This window comes from Ostrea edulis, chromosome 9 (genome assembly GCF_947568905.1).
Source record: "Ostrea edulis chromosome 9, xbOstEdul1.1, whole genome shotgun sequence".
In the NCBI taxonomy this organism is placed as follows: Eukaryota; Metazoa; Mollusca; class Bivalvia; order Ostreida; family Ostreidae; genus Ostrea; species Ostrea edulis.
In genome coordinates, this window is record NC_079172.1 from 43,990,022 (window position 1) to 44,011,528 (window position 21,507).

Consider the following 21,507-nt stretch of genomic DNA (forward strand, 5'->3'; position numbering starts at 1 on the left):
TTGTTTTGTTTTGGTTTTTTGTTTTTGTTTGTTTTAATGCGAAATCAGACCTGAGTATGGTGATGACATTTACCAGAACTTTGAAAACAAGTAGTAAATGAACTAAACATTTACATGTATAAAACTACTTCAAGATGATGTTATTTACATTAGGCAAATGGTGTAAATGGGGTAGGGGTGGACGTTGTGAAAAGCACCTACAAGATCAAGTGCTAGACCCCCCTTCTCACCAATTACTGGATCCGCCTCTGCATGTATACCGACTACGCTTGGTTTGTCAATCAGACAATAGGATTGGACACAAGTCCCAAAACTTTGATAATACTCTATGGTAGAGCGTTTGCTTCGTAACCGGGAGGTCGTGCCATGGCTGCGTCAAACCTAATTATACCCCAATATTCATACGACAGAAATTTACTTATATACGTAAATTTGCACATAAGTCAATGTACTCACAAAAGTAAAATAAATTGCTACGCGTTCAGACAAAGTTCAAATACCGTAAGTAAATTCTGATAAAACTTATTTGTAAAATACACGTAGAGATGGATCGATTCAGACTTGTCCGTTTTCATAAAAAAATAAATAAATATTAAGCTGTTAGTTAACATTGTAAATGATTGAGCTCCGTCACCAAACGCTCGGAATTTAGAAGCGAGAAGCACGGATCTTTCGGGTATGACCTTAAAAAACGGAGCTCCCGTGTCGCGACAGTCGTTGGCGCGAGACACGGGGCGCCCCTGAGCGCTAAGCATAAATCTAAATTTGTGGTACTTCACATCAGCCGGCGTCTCAATATGAGTGAAAAATTCTCAACGAGACGTTAAAAAACAATCAATCAAAATACCATCACCATCAAATACTCATAAGTGAGAAAAGGTGTAATACTATCATGTCTATCGTTTTCATTGTTACAATTTAATGCTTGTATTATCATATTTTATGTAATGTGAAGCAAAATTAGAATTAAAACCACCAGTATATCTGAACAATAACAAAAAGCTTCACATATTCCTCTTCAGAGAGAGATTCATCACCTCCAGAATAATGAATGAACACAAATAAGACGAACGTAAATTATCTATTTTGGAAAACCTTGCATTTACGTATACAAAAAAGAAATGATCCCGTGGGGATCCAGGTTAGAATAGGTCCTCAGTACCTCTTGCTTGTTGTAAGGGGCGACTAAATGGAGCGGTCCTTCGGATGAGACCGCGAAAACCGAGGTCCCGTGTCACAGCAGGTGTGGCACTAGAAAGACCCCTTCCTGTCCTGTATAAGCGCCGAGCATAGGCCTAAATTTTGCAGCCCTCCGCCGGTAATGATGACGTCTCCATATGGGTGAAAAATTCTCGAGAGGGCGTTAAATGAAATACAACCAACCGGGGAAAAATGATAGGCATGTCCTCATGAAGACCACATTTATATTTTGGACTAGGAATCATATTGCATCTTCTTAAAATTGATGTTGTTTCCCTCACTACACTACTTGTCGAATTCAATCTGCGAACAGTTTGTGGTATGAATGATCTTTTAAAATTTCTAATCTGTAAAAAAGCGGGTAGATTTTACTCTGAAGAGTTTTATAATGTGTTATAAATTACCACGCTTACACTCCGTTACCACTAATTGGGTAATGAGTATGAAGTTTTATGATTAAACATTATATCTGAATTCCCCTTCTTTGCATTTTAAAAGACAATGTTACTACTTCAATTAATGAATTATTATTTCATATATACACAAATGAAGTCTTGTAATTATCCAACTCTTCGTATTTTTAAGTCAAGCCAAACCAGTATAATGAATGAAATAAAATATATGCTAGCCTAGAATTTTTTTTATTTGAAATATAATTTTATGTACTTATGTGCAAGTATACCAATAATGTATGTTATTTGTAATGCCTGAAAGGGTCCTATCAATCTATTAAAAACCCTTCATGACTAGCTCTTCTTTTACACTGATTGTCGCTTCACACAATGAACAAAATTTTAAAAAAGCGCTAAAGAAAGATTGATTTTAATCAGACTGGTTAATTCCCCGCCGATCACCGTCAGTATACAATCTGATTAAAATAAGATCTTTGATCCGCTCCGTTATTGTTATGTCGCTGTAGCTACATAACAATAACGGAGCGGATCAAAGATCTTATTTTAATCATATTGCGTCAGTATACGTCATTCTGAATTGTCAATTTCTTCTTCCTGTACATATGATTTTTAGATAACCATAAAGTCGTTCTGAATAGTCAGTTTCTGTATGCTTTTGAGATGACTACAAAGTCGTTTTGAATAGTCAGTTTTTTCTTTCTGTACGCTTTTGAGATGACCATTTATGGGTATTATGAGCAACTTTATGGTAATCGGCGAGAAAATCACATATTTTTTGAGAAATTATCGCTCCTATATATGTTTTTCCCCCCATTTGATAGAGGGGGGTATATATACATAATCCACACTTCAGGTGTCCTTGAATTCAAGGTATATGGTAAACCGATTTTTCTCTGACAGATAAAAATTTGTAGATTTTTTTGCACCCTGGTCGTTATTTCTGGCGCACTTATACTGCTGAAATATTTTTTAAAAAGTTTTATATGATAACACTGGTAAAATAAGAAATATTACGACATAAAATAAAATAGGGGTATCGGATCATATGAGACAGATTTTTTTTTCAATATCTAAAGTGGGGAGAGGTTAAATAATAGGGATATAAAAAGTGGGAGTAAGTCCCTCCCCCTAATAGAACACCTGTATACGTTCTTACTTCGCAATGAAGAATAGAGAATTAATATGATCTAATCTACATCGCATATATCTATATTTTATTTGTTAACACCCTTCATTGCATGAAGGTAATCATAAGCATGTATGCGGCGAATTATTTATTCTAAATGTTTAATCGGTATATACGTATAGACCTACATGTAATGTATACATGAATACAGATCTACATATATAATACCAAGGCTAAATCCATTATTATTTAAATTCCAGTGGGGTCCGGCCTTTGATGCACGGATGTTGGCGCTTGAGGGTCATTGTGTGGAAGGAAACCTTCATATCCGAGCGGGCAACCACTATACCCTCTCAAATACAGCACTGCTGATATCAATCGGATCGCAGCGGTGAGAAGCGAGAACACTACCTTTGCGCTAGGCCTACGTACCCGCGGACACTTTGTTAAATTTATGATTTGGATTTTATCATTAATTAAACATTTCTTATAATATTTACTTACATATAAAATAGTAAATTTGGTGCTATATCATTCTAATCTCTTTAGAAAGATAAGCTTGTAGATTTTAGTTTTGAATAGATCTAGTACCTATGCACAAGAAGTTTTCTTTGGATCGTTCTGCAGAAAATGTGCAGTTAACGTTCTTTTCTAAATAAAAAAAAAAGTTTGTTTTTAAATATCCTAGCTATATACTATGTTTTCCTTCTTTGTCTTTTGGGGTTTTGTTTTGTTTTTGTAATTTTTTTATTCTATTTTAATAGTTTTCTTATTTGCAATGAGAAATAAATTCAACAATATCCGATCAACGTATTTTAGCCTTTTTGATAGAATACCACTACATTCTAACCACGTGGTACAAACTTCGCGCCATAAATCGAAGGCATTGTTGTTGTATGTTGAAAAGATCAGAAACTAAAGACACTAAGAAATATGCCACCCAGAGATTACACAGCCGATAAAGGTGAGCGTACAGTAATATAGAATCATGATACGAGTTTGATGTTCAAATATATGTAAAAAAAAATCTTGAAAGTAGTATGCATCCATGGATCTTTTCTGTTGCAGAGAAGATCAAAACATTTTTGAGGGAGTTCTATGTAGATGGAGAAGATGGTGGCAAGGACTTTGTTTATGGACAACAGCTGGTATTAGTTAATTTAATTCAAAACATTAAATTCAGTTATGAATACTGCACAATTGAAAGGTAGTCGATAAATTCTCTATAAGTTTGAGTAGGTCTAGGAGCGATACACGATTTTATAATAAACTTTATGTCGTGTGGATCACACGCACCTGATGAGTGGATATTGTTTCTAGATCATGTGATGTGTATAGAAACCAAACCCAAATCCCCCATCGTCGGAACCCACGGGCATTGAATGCAATGTATTAATGGAAAGAAAACCAGTGGATTCCTACACCCCCCCCCCCCCCCCCCCCCCTCAAATTGAACCAACAATTTCTCTAAAACGTTATTTCCTCGCCGTTCACCTTCACAATCATGTTTTAATCGTGAGTTTCTACCTTTCTGTAACTTTTAAGATGACGACTTTTAAATATAGGCCTATGGTTATTAAACAAACGGGGCTACATCCACTGATTTGTGGGATATAAACAACTTTACAAAAGGAATTTCGATTTCAGGCTTATGTACTTTTACCCTATCTTTCATCTAAACCTCATGCCATCAGTTTTGTTAGTTATATATATAATTGGTGTGTATTTCACCCACAGGAGTTCGAGATTTTATATTTATAATAGTCAATAAAATTCACTTGAATGGCCAAGCCATGAGATATTATTCACACAAAAGATCATCACAGTTGTTCATTAGGCCAAAATAAAAAAATATGTTTGTTTCAGGTCGCCCGACCGACCCTAGATCTATAGACCCTATTAATTTCAATTTATCGATGTACAAACTATTTCCCGAAATGCCAAGACATTTATTGTAAATGCGTATATATATATATCAAAACTCAATCACATACTGTGTAATTTGTCAATTAAACATTGTGCTCTGAACACATTTTTTTATCTATTAAACACATTGTATAACAACTATAACTATCAAATTTTCATTGAATCGAAGGCACATTTATTTAAAAAAAAAATTAAATTAAAAACCTACCTACCGACCCTTTTTTAAAATCAGAGGCTACCTGAAACAAACATTTTTTTGGCCTTAGAGGGATGCTCTTTGGAATAGGGGGCCAAATTTTGTATGCTTGCATTTTTACAGGTTAAAATAGCTCACAGAGAACAGGTGGCTTTAACCATTGATTTGGACAACATTGCTGATTTTGACCCTGAACTCAAGGATGGCATTGAAGAAAACACTCGTAGATACACAGCACTCTTTGCCGATGCCATTCAGGAAATTCTTCCAGATTACAAAGAAAGAGAAGTAAAGTATCTCAATATATGTAATTTCATTAAGCCTTCAAAAAATAATCTGTGTTTCCTACTACATCTTCAAAATTTGATTTGGTAGTTTGGTAATGAAAACAAAATTTTTTTTCCCAAAATATATCTGAACTTCCAGAAACATGTCATCTCGCGAACAATTCCTATATTCTTCCTAAAAGATGTCTGTTAAACTGATGCGCTTCAAGCATTAAAGCACATTTATACCGATCTTCTATGTGCTTAATTACATTTTGCAATTCTGAATGCAAACATCGAGCTAGTCAGAAATTCCTCTGACACTTGCCCCCACTTTTACATTGGGACATGGGAGAGTTGGGTTAAGCACTAGTCCTTACGGACTAGTGACTTGATGTTCACTAGTCTACAAAGCATATCTAGTCTGTCCAGTGTATCATGAAATGCATTATCCCATAAATTCATTTTATGCAATAGTATTGATCAATCCAAACACTTCAGTTGTCAACAATCTACGTTGGACATACCCACATTGAAGAGCACCGTACCGTCTGTCCTCACCGGTGTTCGTTGTGTTTGGCCGACACCCCCTGTCCCCGGACAGCAACCATAAGTTCAAACATCTGACAAATTTGCTAAAATCAAAACCTATTGCAGATTGATATCCAGATTTTTACTGGTCCATATGGACTGGTGCTATAGAGAGTATACTAGTCTGACATTTTTTTTTACTAGTCTCAGACTTGCGGACATGAGGTACCGTAATTTTGTACCCTGGAAAATCGGTCCGGATTCCATTTTGAAAAATGGAAATTCAGCATCACCAGCTAGTTTTGCTTTTACAACCACATCAGAAAGTAATTACAGTTCATTTAAACTGATGTCAAAAACCTCCAAAATGCTGGATGTATATATTTTTTCTCCACCAACCCATTAAAAAAAAATTGGGGGTTCAATAATAGGATTGGTCAGGTTACTGGGAACACAGAATTTTTTTGTTCTTAAGCCTTGTGTCATTGATTAACTGTGCTTTTTTAAGGTGTCAACAGTCTTCTAGCAATCATAACAAATTCTGTGACATAGTTCATTTCAACTTTCCTGCCTCCTTAACTATTTGCAATTTCCCTCTACTTCTCAATACAATGCATCATAATCAGTGATTCAGATTGGTGTCAGCCATTGGCAAATGGCTAATAAATATTCAAAATGGTCGACTAAAATTCACCAGATAGACCATAATGGCATATAAAAATATTTGTTTTTCGGTCAGTATGGCTGGTCGTTTTTTTAGTGGTTGCCTGCCATGGGAAAATAAATGCTATCCATCTGGTTCGTCGTAATACAGGTACTTAATTGATCGTTTGTAAAGTATATTTTGATTAGTTTCCGGAAAACTTCCGTCCAATCAAAATTACTTATGGGGGGGATAAAACTGGTACCCCTGTTGATCTCGCTTCTCTTGTTTGTGTGTAGCACCAGTCAGTGGGGAACCAGTTTAGAGAGAAAAATGGCTCCAAAGAAGAGAGTCTGGCTTGATGCTGAGCAACAAACCCTAATAAACATTGGGTATTCCAGTCACAGTAGCTCAGTGCTTCGTAACTGTAAGAGTCGCACTAGTGCCATGGCCGCGTCAAATCTAAGACGTAAACATAGGTAATGATTGCTCCTTCGTCAAACGCTCAGCATTTACTAGATAAAGAAGTGAGAATCACAGGTCTTTCGGATATGACCTTAACAGAGGTCGCAGCAGGTTTCAGCAAGTTTTTTCCTTTTCTTTCAAGCTAAAGTTGGAAGAAGAAAACAGACCATAGATTTTTTTTCAATTTTATTTCATATGAATATAAGGAAAATAGTGGATGTAGTTACCAATGTGTTTGATTTAATTGCTTGCATATAGGTAGTTCACAAAGATGCCCTTGATGTATACATTGAGCATAGGCTGCTTATGGAACAGAGAAACCATCCTGATGGTCAAGAACTTACCCGAGACCCCAGAAACAAATACCCAGCAGAGCTCATGAGGCGATTGTAAGTTCTGACACCCACTGATTTTTATTTTCGAAACTATTGAAGTTTAACAATTTTGACATATGAAATCTAATTGGGGATTTGGGAGGTTGTATGGCAATCTCTATCCAGAGTTATCGTTCCTTGCTCTCACTTACACCTCTGTTAACGTCTCAAAATAGGCAATGTTATTCCACATGTAAATCCACCTTTTTTATGGCTAATAAAACTATTAACTATTTTATATAATATTGGGGGAAATGTAGGACAAGCAACTATTTGTAGATTTTTTCCATTACTATATATTCTTCATGTACATATGTATAGGCCTGGTGCAATAGAACTACCCAATATCCACGTTTCAACCCAAATCAATGCTTCTTGTGTCACAAAAAGACTTGACATCTGCTCAATATTTATTTACTTATATTTTTGTAACTGAAGTCAAAACCATACTTTATTTGAGCATACATGCCATTTTACAAAAATCTTGTAAAACCCTTGAGACGTTGACAGAGGTGTAAGTGAGTGTAAGGAATGATAACTCGGGGTAGAGATTGGTTTTATGGTGGGGTTTTGTTTTTAAATTTATCAATCGGGGTTATAATGTACGCCCATTATTAGAAAAGTAACACACACAAGCATTCTTCCCCAAAACATTCAAAACTTTCTGGACAATTCCCAGTGAATTGACTGGCCCACAGTGAAATTTACTGGGCCCCAAATTTTCATAGCACATGTTTACATGTAACAGTGACATTGGTCACATTGATCTTTTTCCTCAATGCACAAATTGCAGTTCATAATGTCTATGTTCCTGCTCGTAGTTTCTCCTCCATACCATGCAGTACATGAAGGGGAAAGTGAGTGTAAGTTGGGGAAGAAGACATTTGTTTTTAACAAAAAACAAATAATATTTTGTGCATGTTGTAGTGAGTTGTATTTCAAGGCACCTAGTCATGAGAAACATCGAATGATTCGAGAAGTGAAAGCAAACTGCATTGGAAAACTTGTTCAAGTGAAGGGCATTGTGACGAGAACAACAGAAGTAAAACCAATGTTGGTCGTGGCAACATACACCTGTGATGTGTGTGGAAATGAAACATATCAACCAGTAAGTTGCTAAGATTTTAAAATTCATTGTATTTTGATTGTTAGCATGACGTATGATAAGAACCTATAAGGTATAACATTTTCTTAGGGGTGTTATGCTTGCGTGGATTGATTTGAAACTTGCAGTCTAGTTTCAGTGTGGCAAACTACAAGTTCGTATTTTGTAACATTTGATAGACAAGTTTTTTTAAGAGATTAATTTTTATATTTCACATATACTTTATTCATCGGGATCAGATTGTGTTCCAATGGAAATGCGGTAGAAGTAGGACGCTTGAATAGAAGCAAAAAACAAGCCTCAGTCGCTGATTTTGTGAAAAATCGTTTCATTAATTTAAAATTTCAATTTCATTAATCACAAAAGGAACATATAAATGAAAATATATATCAAATCTGTTATTTTTGCAAGTAATTTTGTGTAGTCTGTGAGCGAAGTCTGGTTCATTGGCAGTTCTTAATTTACCATATTCCTGTAGTTACGGGTATTCAAAATTGGCCTTCAAAATTGTTGATAACAAGTAGTATTTTGGAGTCCTTTATAGGTATAAAAGATATACAGATATGAATGTTATATCAGTGTGTTTTGTGTCCAATTTGCGCGATTATTTAAGTAATTCCCCCACATATTTTGTGCAAAGACTACTTCATCCCTTATAAAAACTGCATGCATCAACTGTATGAACAACAAAACATTAATCGCATTTGACACTGGTGAACATGGTGACTTGGTACCAATGTATCGGGTCACAGTTCAAGGTCAAACAACATCAAATACACATTTTCTCGATTATTAAGTACAGTCATTAATTAATTGGGGCGTCGGTAGGGGACATGTATTGCTTTTATGCAATATTTTCAGAATGTTTGTTTCACAGAGTGTTTGTATGGGTATTGGAGATGTGCATGTGGCAAGGATTTTGATTGTCTTCAATTTTTGAGAAAATTACACTTTGTTCAACTTGGTCTTCCCAATCTTTACACCAAGTTCAGTAATGTATTTTCCAATAGATAATTGCTTGATATTCATCTATATTGTTCATTCTTAAATTTGTTATACTTGCAGATAAACTCTCCATCTTTCATGCCTTTGATTATGTGTCCTAGTCAAGAATGTACCACAAACAGATCAGGTGGAAGGTTGTATTTACAAAGCCGAGGCTCAAAGTTTGTAAAGTTCCAGGAGATAAAAATACAAGAACATGTAAGTAGAAGAAAATGATATTTAGCATGTGCATTTCTTGTGAGTAGACCTTTCCAACGATAACAAGATTTGTTAGTTTTTGGAAATTTGAAGAAAAAAACATTGTCTTGCAGTTCCAGTTTGTTGTAATCTTGGTTTGAAAGTGTATCACAAACAAAATTTTTTTTCATGTGCAAGGGTAGTATGTTCACTTTCCTATTGGTACTTAAGCATAACAAGTCATTATTTTTGTATTCCACACTACAATGACATCAATATTGAATCTGTTATACATCTTTTTCCTCTGTGTGCAAAGTGTAGTGTATAATGTCTATGTTCCTGCCCATGCTTATTTCTCCATATCATGGCATGCAGTATATTAAGGGGAAGGGGGTGTAATTTGGAGCACTTTCAATATGGGGAGCTTGGGAGACATTTCTTTAACAAAAACAAATTAAATTTGCTTTAGGATCCCCATTATTCTTCAGTTAATTAGGCCAACATTTTTTTTAGGTGTGTTTCAGATTGCATCTGGAGGGGGGGGGGGGGGATAAGATCGGGCGTTGCAAATTTTTTTAAAAATTTTATATTTTTATTCAGTCAGTATTTGCCTTGTATCACCGGGAGGAAACCTTACATGATACATACATTTATTTGTGAGTACTGACATGTAGCATCAAGTGTTCAATATTGGGTTAAAATACTAAAATGAACCAAAAATTGCATTTTGACAACTGATTTTACCCTATTTAATACATGACATTTTCCAATAATTTGAATACCGAGCCCAAACTTATTGCATTTTTTTTTAATTTGAGAAACGAAGTGTACATAAATTAAGGACTGGAAATAATCCAGAAAATTAGGGTTGGGATAAAAATTTAGGATCGGTCAGGTAACCAGAAACACACCTATTTCTTTTTTCTTTTTTTTTTTCCTTTTTTGCCTCACGGGCTGACAAATCCCATTGCCCAACGCCCGGGGCGAGTGATTTTTCCAATTGGGCAAGTAAAAAATAAGTACGAACTTGCCCGTGGGCAAGTGATTTTTTAAACCACAACTATTGGTTTTGCATTGGAAATGAAAGTAGATTTTCGTACGAGTTAACAATTGACGATTTTTAGTCACGAAAATGCTTTATGAAATGAAGGTCAAGTGCGTGAAAAACATATATGTATGTGTTGACATTGCGATGCGGGTCCAAGCATGGACAAATTTATAACTAAAGTCAAGCAAAAAGGCTCGGACACACATGGTGACCAGCAATTAGTTGACGTTAATAACAACGAAAACCTTCGGTATCAAAGCATGCGAAGTGCGAGAAAACTCAGAGGAAGCGGTGTTACATCAAATCATGGGAGGATACGTGGCCGTGTGTGAAATATGACGTTGAAAATAACTCAATGCACTGCACTATTTGCAGGGAGTTTCCTACTGTTAGTAACGCTAAGAACAATTCGTTTTTTAAGGGTTGCAAACTCTTTCGCTTGGAATCCCTGAAGTCTCACCTAATCAGTGAGGTTCACGCGATTACCGTGGCTAAGGATATGAAGTTTGAGAAAAGTGAATTAAAGAACACAAATATTTTATACATTTTATTTTAATGAGGGTGTTCATTAAAATTTCTACCACAATGTGAAATGTTGGTGGGGCAAGTAGATTGAAAGGTTGGGCAAGTAAATTTTGCCTAACCACTTGCCCGAGGGCAAGTGCTTAAAAAATTGTTTGTCAGCCCCTGGCCTCAAATTATTTTATTTTATCACACGAAATTAACCAAACCAGGAAAAAAACAAAAAACCAAGGTTTTGTGTCCAGAACTGAAAAATGTCTGAACCATGACAGTCTTGTTTCATTTTGTTCACGCTGTAACTACAGGATACAACATCACAAACGAGGAGTCGTCACTATGGATTGTGACATTGTATGTGGTGGTAACCTCAGGGGTTATGAAGAAAGATATGTTGGAAAGATTAAAATCTTTTAAAAACGTCAGTGACAGAATCTGACAATTTAGTAATCGAGCACCCTCGTGTAGATTGACCATGACCCTTGGGGCATATACACGGTAGATGTTTAGGTTTTATAAGGGAAATGCACGTGTACGGAGTAGCGATTTTGTTCTTGAGCTTCATGTCAATTATCTTCATTATGATTCTCATTGTCAACCAAAGGACCAAATTTTCTCGCATGTCGTAAACATAAGCAATGAGAAAGCGATCATGTTTTCTCTGTGTTTATTTAGTTTGAATCATTTTAATAGTATCCTTGATGTTTCTTGATTTGCCACTTCAAATGTCAACATAACATTGCTAACTGATGAGGTACAAACTGTTCCAAAAAGGGGGGAGAGGGTTAATCTTTTAAATAAGTACTATTTAAATTGTTTAATTACAGAGTGATCAAGTTCCTGTGGGGAACATTCCCAGAAGTATGACGGTAATATGTCGCGGGGAGACAACGAGGTGCACCTTGCCAGGTGACCATGTCAGCATCACAGGGGTATCCTTTGTTCAACCAGTGTGGTATATTATATGGGTTTTAGATTAGAAGGGGGGGGGGGGGATGTTATAATTTCTTACATTTCCTCTTTCATGTTTTACATTTTCAATTTTAAGATTTCTAATTATTCACATTTCAATTTGGAAAAATTTTCTTAACTCTGTGAAGGTATTTTTACCTTTAATGAAGCAAGGATATGGACAAATTCAACAAGGGCTTTTGTCAGAAACATACTTAGAAGCACATGTAAGTAAATATATATAAATGCAATGGCACACATGATGCAAGTTTTATGATTTAGATAGTGATGATTGAAATATATTTTAAATGTTTTAAATTCGGAAATTTTTTGCAAAAACTTCCAAGATTCAAATTGTGAGAAATTGAAAATACTGTATTAGTGATGACATTGCAGAGAGTGGTGAAGATGAACAAAACTGAGGACGACGAGTTGGGGGCTGAGGAACTCACAGAGGATGAGATTAAACAGGTGGCAGAGGATGACTTCTACGATAAACTGGCCAGCAGCATTGCTCCAGAGATCTATGGACATGAGGATGTAAAAAAGGCCCTCCTGCTGCTGTTAGTTGGGGGAGTGGACAAGTCTCCTAGAGGCATGAAAATAAGAGGTACCGTTGCTTGTATGTGTATCTCAACAGTTATATTGGAAGGATGGTTTGACAGGGTTCATTACTTGCATTACATGGTTTGATTTTTACTATTGATATTTCACCTGTGAGTTGGATCTTATTTCAGGTAACATAAATATTTGTTTGATGGGTGATCCTGGTGTGGCCAAATCTCAGCTGCTTTCATACATTGACAGATTGGCTCCAAGAAGTAAGTTGTTGGAGAAAAACTCCTGTAATTTGATGTATTTCAAAAATTTATAGATGGTCATAACTATGACTAGTGTATAAAACAATTGTTGTCAGTGATGAAAAGGATGAATGTCGCTGACTACTATAGCAAATGCATGCAATTGATTGATTGTCAATACAATTTTCAAAAACAAAAAACAATAGTCTTACCGAGGTCATTTCCAGTATTGCTCTCAAGGAGAAGTCTCTGACTATAAAACAAGTGTGACTGCAGTATAGTGTTTGGGTGCAGAATCAACTTGTAATTTGTATCCTCTTCTAGGGGCCACCAGATTTTTAATGATGTTTGGAAAGGGGGGTGGGGGCTAGACAACAACAGTCATTTGCAACTGATCATTTATAAACGAAAGTAAAACTCAAGTTTGTATGAACATTGTGGTCTAACATGAAGAAAAATCAAAATCTTTCAATAATCTGAATAACTAGTATTTACTGGAATGAAATCGTTTTTAAGCAAATATGTCGGGAATTGAAATACCTTTTTAGGTCACCTGAATCATTCAGGTGACCTATTGCTATCTGTTTTTGTCCGTCGTCGTGCGTTAACATTTGAACATTTTCAGCTTCTTCTCTGAAACACCTGAACCAATTTCAACCAATTTTGGCATATAGCATCTGTGGGTGGAGGGGAACAAAAATTGTGAAATTCGTGGTCCCTGCCCCCCTTGGGCCTGAGGGGTGGGGCAAAAACCATCAAAATGAGTGTAATTTTAAAGAATCTTCTTCTTTACTCCTGGACATCAAGAAGCCAAACTGTGGGCATAATTATAATGAGCGTTGAGCCCTCTACCAAAATTGTGAAATTCATGGCCCCTGGGGCAGGGGTTCTTGTGTTAGGGTGGGGCTCTATTGGTCATATAGTGAAAGTGTAGAAATTCTTTGAAAATCTTATTCTCTGTCTCTGGGTATTAAGTAGACAAACTAATAGCATGGTAATGATGAGCAAGGATGCCTCTTTAAAAATTGTGAAATTCATGGCCCCTGGATCAGGGGTTCTGGTGCTAGAGTGGGGCTCTATAAGTCATATAGTGAAAATGCATTATTTCTTTGAAAATCTTCTTCTCTGTCCTTGGGTATTAAGTAGACAAACCAATAGCATGGTTATGATGAGCAAGGATGCCTCTTTCAAAATTGTGAAATCCATGGCCCCTGGGTCAGGGGTTCTGGTATTAGGGTGGGGCCCTATTGATCATATAGTGAAAATGCATTTTATTCCTTTGAAAATCTTCTCCTCTGCTGCTGGGTATTAAGTAGACAAACTAATAGTATGATAATGATGATCAAGGATGCTTCTTTCAAAACTGAAATTTATGGCCCCTGGGTCAGGGGTTCTGGTGCAAAGGCGGGGCTGGTTGATCATATAGTGAAAATGCAATATTTCTTTGAAAATCTTCTGTTTTTGTCCTTCGTCGTGCATTAACATTTGAACATTTTCAGCTTCTTCTCTGAAACACCTGAACCAATTTCAACCAATTTTGGCATATAGCATCTGTGGGTGGAGGGGAACAAAAATTGTAAAATTCGTGGTCCCTGCCCCCCTGGAGCCTGAGGGGTGGGGCAAAAACCATCAAAATGAGTAATTTTAAAAAAATCTTCTTCTTTACTCCTGGACATCAAGAAGCCAAACTGTGGGCATAATTATAATGAGCGTTGAGCCCTCTACCAAAATTGTGAAATTCATGGCCCCTGGGGCAGGGGTTCTTGTGTTAGGGTGGGGCTCTATTGGTCATATAGTGAAAATGTAGAAATTCTTTGAAAATCTTCTTATATTGGTTTTATCTAAGGAGTAAATAACCCTTTTCTTTATGATGTCTCAGACCTAGGTTTTTTAAAAAGGATTATTGATTGAACATAAAAATGACACGTGTACTTCATGACCACATAGCTATTCAATGTTTCTTCCATCCAAAAGTAAAATTCTTATATTTAAACACAAACCTAATTCAAACATTGGAAGGTTGTTACATGATACTCAGGTGACCTATAAGGCCCCTGGGCCTCTTGTTTAATCGGTAATTTTTAAAGTCTTGCTTACTCAGTTTAGTTAGTACAGTCACTGACGGTCAGTATCGGGTGTAAAATTTGCACATCTACAGTATATGCTTTAGGAAACCCTTAAAAATCTTCAGTTCTTTGGATAGGCATCATGCACATGCAAGTAATTGATATTGAATCCAGTACATCAATTGCCAACAAAGGAAAACTTGGTGACTTATATGTAACTCTGTAATGGACAGAAAAAATAAACTGACATTACAACTATTTTTGTATACATATTTAAAAGGAAAATGTCCTGTTGAAAATTTTTGTACACCTTGTAAAAACAATTGAATTATCAAGCATGTGTATCTGTATGTCACATCATACATTATTCATCTTTTTAAACCAGAATTATTTGGTTTTAAATCTGGTGTTTTACAAACAGTTGTCACTTGGCCACTTGTAATTCATATTCAGAAGATAAATTAAGTGACAGTCACATGTCCAGGTCGGACTTCCAGAGGCAAGATCATTGGTGATATTGTCTGTGTAAATCTTACTGCAGTATCTTGCCACAAGTTTTAGAAATAAAAATATCATTTATTGTTTTATGCTCTTTCAAACCTAAATTTTGTATGGTTGTGTCCGAGTTAATGCATGGTGTTTGGATTTCCCTCGTGCTCAATGGGCCATCAGTGTTGAATCTTTTTCTCTATCTTTTTCCTCAATGCACAAAATGCAGTTTATGTTCCTGCACATGCTTTTTGTATACCATGCAGTACGTTAAGGGGAGTGAGGTGTAATTTGTAGCACTTAATGTGGGGAGCTGGGAAGACATTTGCTTTAATAAAAACAAAGTATATTGTTAAACTAGGTCAGTACACCACTGGACGAGGATCTTCAGGAGTGGGTTTAACCGCAGCGGTGATGAAAGACCCAATCACAGGGGAGATGACATTGGAGGGTGGAGCTCTGGTGCTGGCTGATCAAGGTGTGTGCTGCATTGACGAGTTTGACAAGATGATGGAGGCGGACAGGACTGCTATTCATGAGGTCATGGAGCAGCAAACTATTTCCATTGCCAAGGTCAGCTATATTTTGTTAGGTTTTGGTTGTCATGGAATGTTACGGTTTCGTGTAAACCAAGGATGAAAAAACTCTGGATTTGCTGTATCCTGTGTACTGTAGAAGAAATCATTACATGTTGTGTAAGTCCTGTATGTCTTCAAGTTGATTTAACTAGTCTCAGAAAATTTGGGTGTAAGTTAAGTTCTTGCAAATAAAATGTGATGTACAATATCCCTCATTTGATACCAAGTGCTTCTAGGGACTTACAGATTGGAATGTCATATGCATGAAAATTGAGTAAATTCACACCTTGAAAGGAAATTCTATGTATGTGTATTTAAAAATGTAGTGGTAAGTTCTAACTTTGACTATGTTGTGACATTTTGCTAAACAAGTTTAAATTGCTGTAGATTTTGGTATTGATACCTACTCCTACTTTCACTTTCATAGGCCGGAATCATGACAAGTCTAAATGCTAGAGTCTCCATTCTGGCAGCTGCTAACCCAGCATATGGTCGATACAACCCCAAAAAGTCCATTGAACAAAATATCCAGCTGCCTGCTGCTCTTCTGTCGAGATTCGACTTGCTGTGGCTTATACAGGACAAAGCGGACCGGGAGAATGATCTGAGGCTTGCTCAACATATTACATATGTCCATCAGCATAATGTTCAGCCTCCAGCTCAGTTTACACCCTTGGAAATGAAGCTGATGAGGTAATGACAAGAGATTTTAAATTTTTAAATCGGACAAATAAATATATTTTAACTTAATTGATTTCCAAATGGTTATCAATTCAAATTCCTTTGAAACATGAAATCTATGTGGCTGTCACGGTTGCAGGAATTGTAGGTCGGTTAACATTCAACTTGAGTTTGGATTCTTTAAATCTATTTTAAACTTGATCATGAATTTAACTTTAAAACCTTTGTTACACTAAATTCACTTTTTGAAAATGAACAATATGACTAGTTTCCTGAATAGAGATTTAAATGCATATTTGAAAAGCTTGGAGAGTAAACTGTATGAACCTGTTGCTGACTAGAAATTCTTCACATTACTACAGTGTGTGTACATGAATAAAGAAACAATCTGCACTAAACAATAACAATGTCTATCTTAATATTAAAGCACAAAATAGTAGTTATTCTCCAAAATCTATTCAATCTGCTTAATCACCTTTCCCTTGACAGTCCCCAGGGCAGACCCTGTCTCCTTTACACTGTACAAACTTTGTCACTCACAGACTTTGTCTTCAGTGATCGATTTGCCGTGCCTAGGCTACAGTTAGCGACAGTATGGCCTCTATGTCTTGTTTTCAATCTTCCAGGGGGAGACATATTGTTTTTGCACTTTATGTCCGTCTATCTGTCGCGAAATCTTGTGCACATTTCTCCCCTTATATGGCTTATCAGATAGACTTGAAACTTTGTACAATGCTTCATTGCCGATTGTTAATGTGCATATTATTGGGATGGGAGGATCCAATTATTTTCCTTTAAGTTATAGTGGATCTAAGAGGGGTGGAGAATGTAAAATAGCTAGTGAACACTTATATGGCTTATCTGATAGACTTGAAACTTTGTACGATGCTTCATTGCTAATTGTAGATGTGCATATTGTTGGGACGGTAGGATCCAATTTTTTTCCTAAAGTTTATTGGATCTGAGGGGTGGAGTGTGTAAAATAGTTTGTAAATACTTCTCCTATGTGGCTTATCGGAGTTCATAATGTCTATGTTCCTGCTCATGTTTTCTCCTCCATACCATGCAGTACATTAAGGGGAGGAGGTTCCATTTGGAGCACTTCCTATTTGGAGAGCTGGGGAGACATTTGTTTTTCATAAAACAATCTCTAGTTATTCCATGCTTTTGTAACAAGTGTTTGATAGTGGATGAAGTGGATCCAGTTGAATGTTCTGTTGACTTGCATGTATTTACTGACATATTTTATACATGATAATTGTTTTCTCAATGACAACAATTGTTAGAGGGTAACAATTTTGAATTCAACACCATCTTTACTAAACCTGAAGTGACATCTGGAAAAATAGAACGAAAACCAACTTTAGAATTAAATTTTTTTTTAATAACTTCTCTCATGTGGAAATGTAGGTTATTTTGCATTCAGCAGATCTTGTATGTTTTCATTTTTGTAGGCGCTACATTGCATTGTGCAAGAAGAAACAGCCAGTGATCCCAGAGAACTTGTCAGATTATATCACTGGTGCCTATGTTGAAATGAGGAAGGAGGCTAGAAACAGTAAAGACACCACCTTTACCTCAGCCCGTACTCTGTTGGCCATCTTGCGTCTGTCCACGGCCCTCGCTAGACTACGATTGGCTGATGTCGTGGAGAAGGAAGACGTCAATGAGGCAATGAGACTGATGGAGATGTCTAAGGATTCGCTTAACCCAGCTCATGACGTGCACAACAGGTAAAGAGAATGTCAACCATGCTAGTCTTGATGATAATGCTTCCAGTTGGCAAATTTTAGGGGCAATTTGAAAGAGTATCTCTAGCAAATATCTTTATTTTTATATGTTTTCAACACAGCATGTCTTCATTGATACCAAATTTTTAAAATTCTTTTCAGGGCACACAATGTCACAGATCAGATTTTCGGCATCATCAGGGAAATAGCCCCTTCTAAGGGACTACGTTCTGTGAAGATCTCGGAAGTTATGGAACAGTGTGTTTCTAAAGGATTCAAGCCTGACCAGGTGGATGCTTGTATTGAGGAATATGAAGAGTTAAATGTCTGGCAGACAAACCAAGCTCACACAAAGATCACATTTATTTAAGTGAGGAACCTAACCATGATGCCATTATTTAAGAATGGAAATAGAAAGATCACATTTATTTAAGTGAGGAACTATATGGATGGATTTAGAGGCCTAACCATGTTGCAATTATTTAAGAATGGAAATAGAAAAAGTAGATGAAAGGTGTTTCAGTAATGTTTTTACTCGTCAGATACTGTAAATTATGAATATATGTTTTTAGAGGTTAGAGCTTTGTTTATGATTTTTTACACAGAATGTCTGAGGTGAAGTACTATGTCCCAATTTTTCAAACTACAGTACAGTACATCATTGATGCAGAAATGTATTGTTTGTTCCATTAAATTCATCACCTGTCTGATGAGCTGGCAGTCCATAGATTGTACATTTGTAGAATTGCAATTTCTTTGCTACATGTGAATATTAAATATCCAACTGACAACTTTTATTATCCCCTTGCAATTTATTGCAAGAGGGACTATTAGTAATGGCTTGTTCATGTGCGGGTGAGTGAGAGTGTGTAACACTGAGCTCACAAGCACTCCACAGACCACATTTTTTTTAAAGCTGTATTGAGATCATGCTTCAAATGTAGTTAGTTATCAGGAGAGGAAGACGGGTCCAACGGTCAAGGTCAGTGCAGGGATTCATTAAAAAAAAAGTTTATTTAGACACTCAATGTTAAGGGATATATGCCCCACCTTGCAGAACTCTTGTTACTCTTGTTTGAATTTATGACAATTTTGACCTGTGTTTTTTGCCTCCTTGGCAAAGATGGTGTTCAGTTGCCACCAAAGATGTGTTCAAGGCATGTTCAGAATTTTACAAAAGATGTGTTCAAGGCATGTTCAGAATTAGCAGTGTACAAGTCTTAAGCAAGCATTGATTAAAATCTGAAATATTATGCTGTGCATGTATATTGTATTAATGGAAAGAAATTGATCATTTCATTCATGAAGTCAATTAAAATAGGACTAATCAAATATTGGTTTTCTTCAGTTACTACCCAAAGGAAGATTTGCAATCTACATGAAATATTGAAATTTTATGGGAATTGCAATGTATATCCCTGTTATTCGGAGACCTTGCACGCCAAAAGGAATGTAAAAATCTGAAAAAGGAATTTAATTAGGACTATTAGTATTGTCAGAGGTATTGCATCGCGCCAAAGTGAAAAACTAAGCAGTTCCTCGTGTGTGATTTTTTAATGAACAAAATGTATCAGAGGAGAGACGTTTGATTAGAAGTATGAAAGATATGAAAGGTGTATATGATGAACAGATCCGTATTGAAATCTGGGTCCAATCTTAGAACGTTGACGAAATCAGAATTTAGTTTACAAGCATGTCGGACTATTAATGTTCTAAGAAACTTGCCCTGAAAATATCGCACTCTGACTTATTTTAAAGCGGGAGAGTCATATTTTACAGAGTTTCTCGATATACATGACTTGTATACATTTTCGTGACATGCCTTTTTCTGTAAGAAAAAAAAATGATATCACTGGGGTTATTTTAGAGTTTGTATAAGTTTACTAGTTTCTGATGGAAGCAAATTCTTGTGCACTACAGAAGATTGTATATGGGGACGTGAAGCTGAAGGAACAAAACTCTTTTGATCGACATCGGGGACCCTTGCGATATCAGTTAGGTGATCTAACCGATGAGAGATATGTGGATTCTAGCAATGTTACTACAATATTAAAATATAGATTTGTTTTGCTAATCTCCTGAATCATGCGGATGAGAAGAAAATATAGTTTTAGGGTGGGGGGAGGCAGAAACATGGCGAGTTTCTAGAAAGACCGAGATTCTCTGAATTTAGGACCTTTTAAAGTGCATGTGACTTGAGGTCCTCATTTTCAATTATGTTGATCAACATCACCTGTAATGACATGTCCAGCTAGACTATAGTTGAAAGAAGATGAAGAACAGGTAGGTGGATCAAGTATAAGATGGTCTATATCTAGGTACTGCGAAGATTGTTTATGATAAAGTTCGGATGCAATAGTAGAAGTATACTTGTAGGAAATACTGGATGTGGACTGTTGAAATACACAACTGAAATTTTTTTGGACAGAGAATGTTGCTTATGTTGACGGTATCCCTTTGTTTATAAATTTGAGCTTAAAGCTGTATGACCCGATGTTCATGTATTATTTTTGTACATAATTACTTTAAATCAGATTAATTACTTTATAAAGTTATTAACGTTCCCTTAATTACATGCTTGAAAACATCTGCATGTAAAAGAAAACTGCGAATATTATTTAGAAAGTAAATATAGTGGGTACATATATAAATCATCCCATAATAGACGTCTATAAATAGACCCACGCGCGTCAGGGGAATCCCAACATGATGTATAAACTCATACGCAACTGTCTAGTTTTAAGGCTGAAAGAGCGTAAAACAACGAATTACTAAGAGGTATTTGATATTTTTATTTCTATTAAACTTATGGTACGGTACTGTTATAACAAAATACACAGCTTTACACAGATAAGACCACCGATGATCTGAAAGTTTGAACTGGTCACAGAGTGACGCGGTTATTTGTAAACATCGATTTAAAATCAAATTATTTGGGTTAAAACAGGTGAAATAATTTATGATATGTTGTACAGCCTCATAACTACATACGTGCGATGATTTAATAGAGTTTTTACGAGATGGAAAAAAAATGTTGCAATTCGGACCATACAGCTTTAAGGAACTAGCGCCATGATTTGGAAGGAATAAATCTAGCCTGTGATTGGCAACATCCATAATCATAGAGTTCAGTCTATATTCAGGTGTTGAAAAATCCAAGTGTAGACTAGCTGTGGCTCCTTCATATAAAGTATGTAAAACTCTCAATGGAACGGAGT

The 21,507-nt window shown here is 36.1% G+C and overlaps 1 protein-coding gene across 1 annotated transcript; it reads left to right on the forward strand.

Annotated features, from left to right (window-relative positions):
• Nucleotides 1-3,488: 3,488 nt before the first annotated feature.
• LOC125659222 (DNA replication licensing factor mcm7-like) lies at nt 3,489-19,621 on the forward strand. Its single transcript, XM_048890827.2, has 14 exons — nt 3,489-3,703; nt 3,808-3,887; nt 4,985-5,149; nt 7,025-7,155; nt 8,068-8,248; nt 9,311-9,448; nt 11,822-11,926; nt 12,095-12,172; nt 12,342-12,555; nt 12,683-12,766; nt 15,662-15,873; nt 16,306-16,571; nt 18,014-18,292; nt 18,452-19,621. Exons 1-14 carry the CDS (start codon nt 3,673-3,675, stop codon nt 18,657-18,659), a joined length of 2,172 nt encoding a protein of 723 aa, XP_048746784.1. The 5' UTR covers nt 3,489-3,672; the 3' UTR covers nt 18,660-19,621.
• Nucleotides 19,622-21,507: the final 1,886 nt, after the last annotated feature.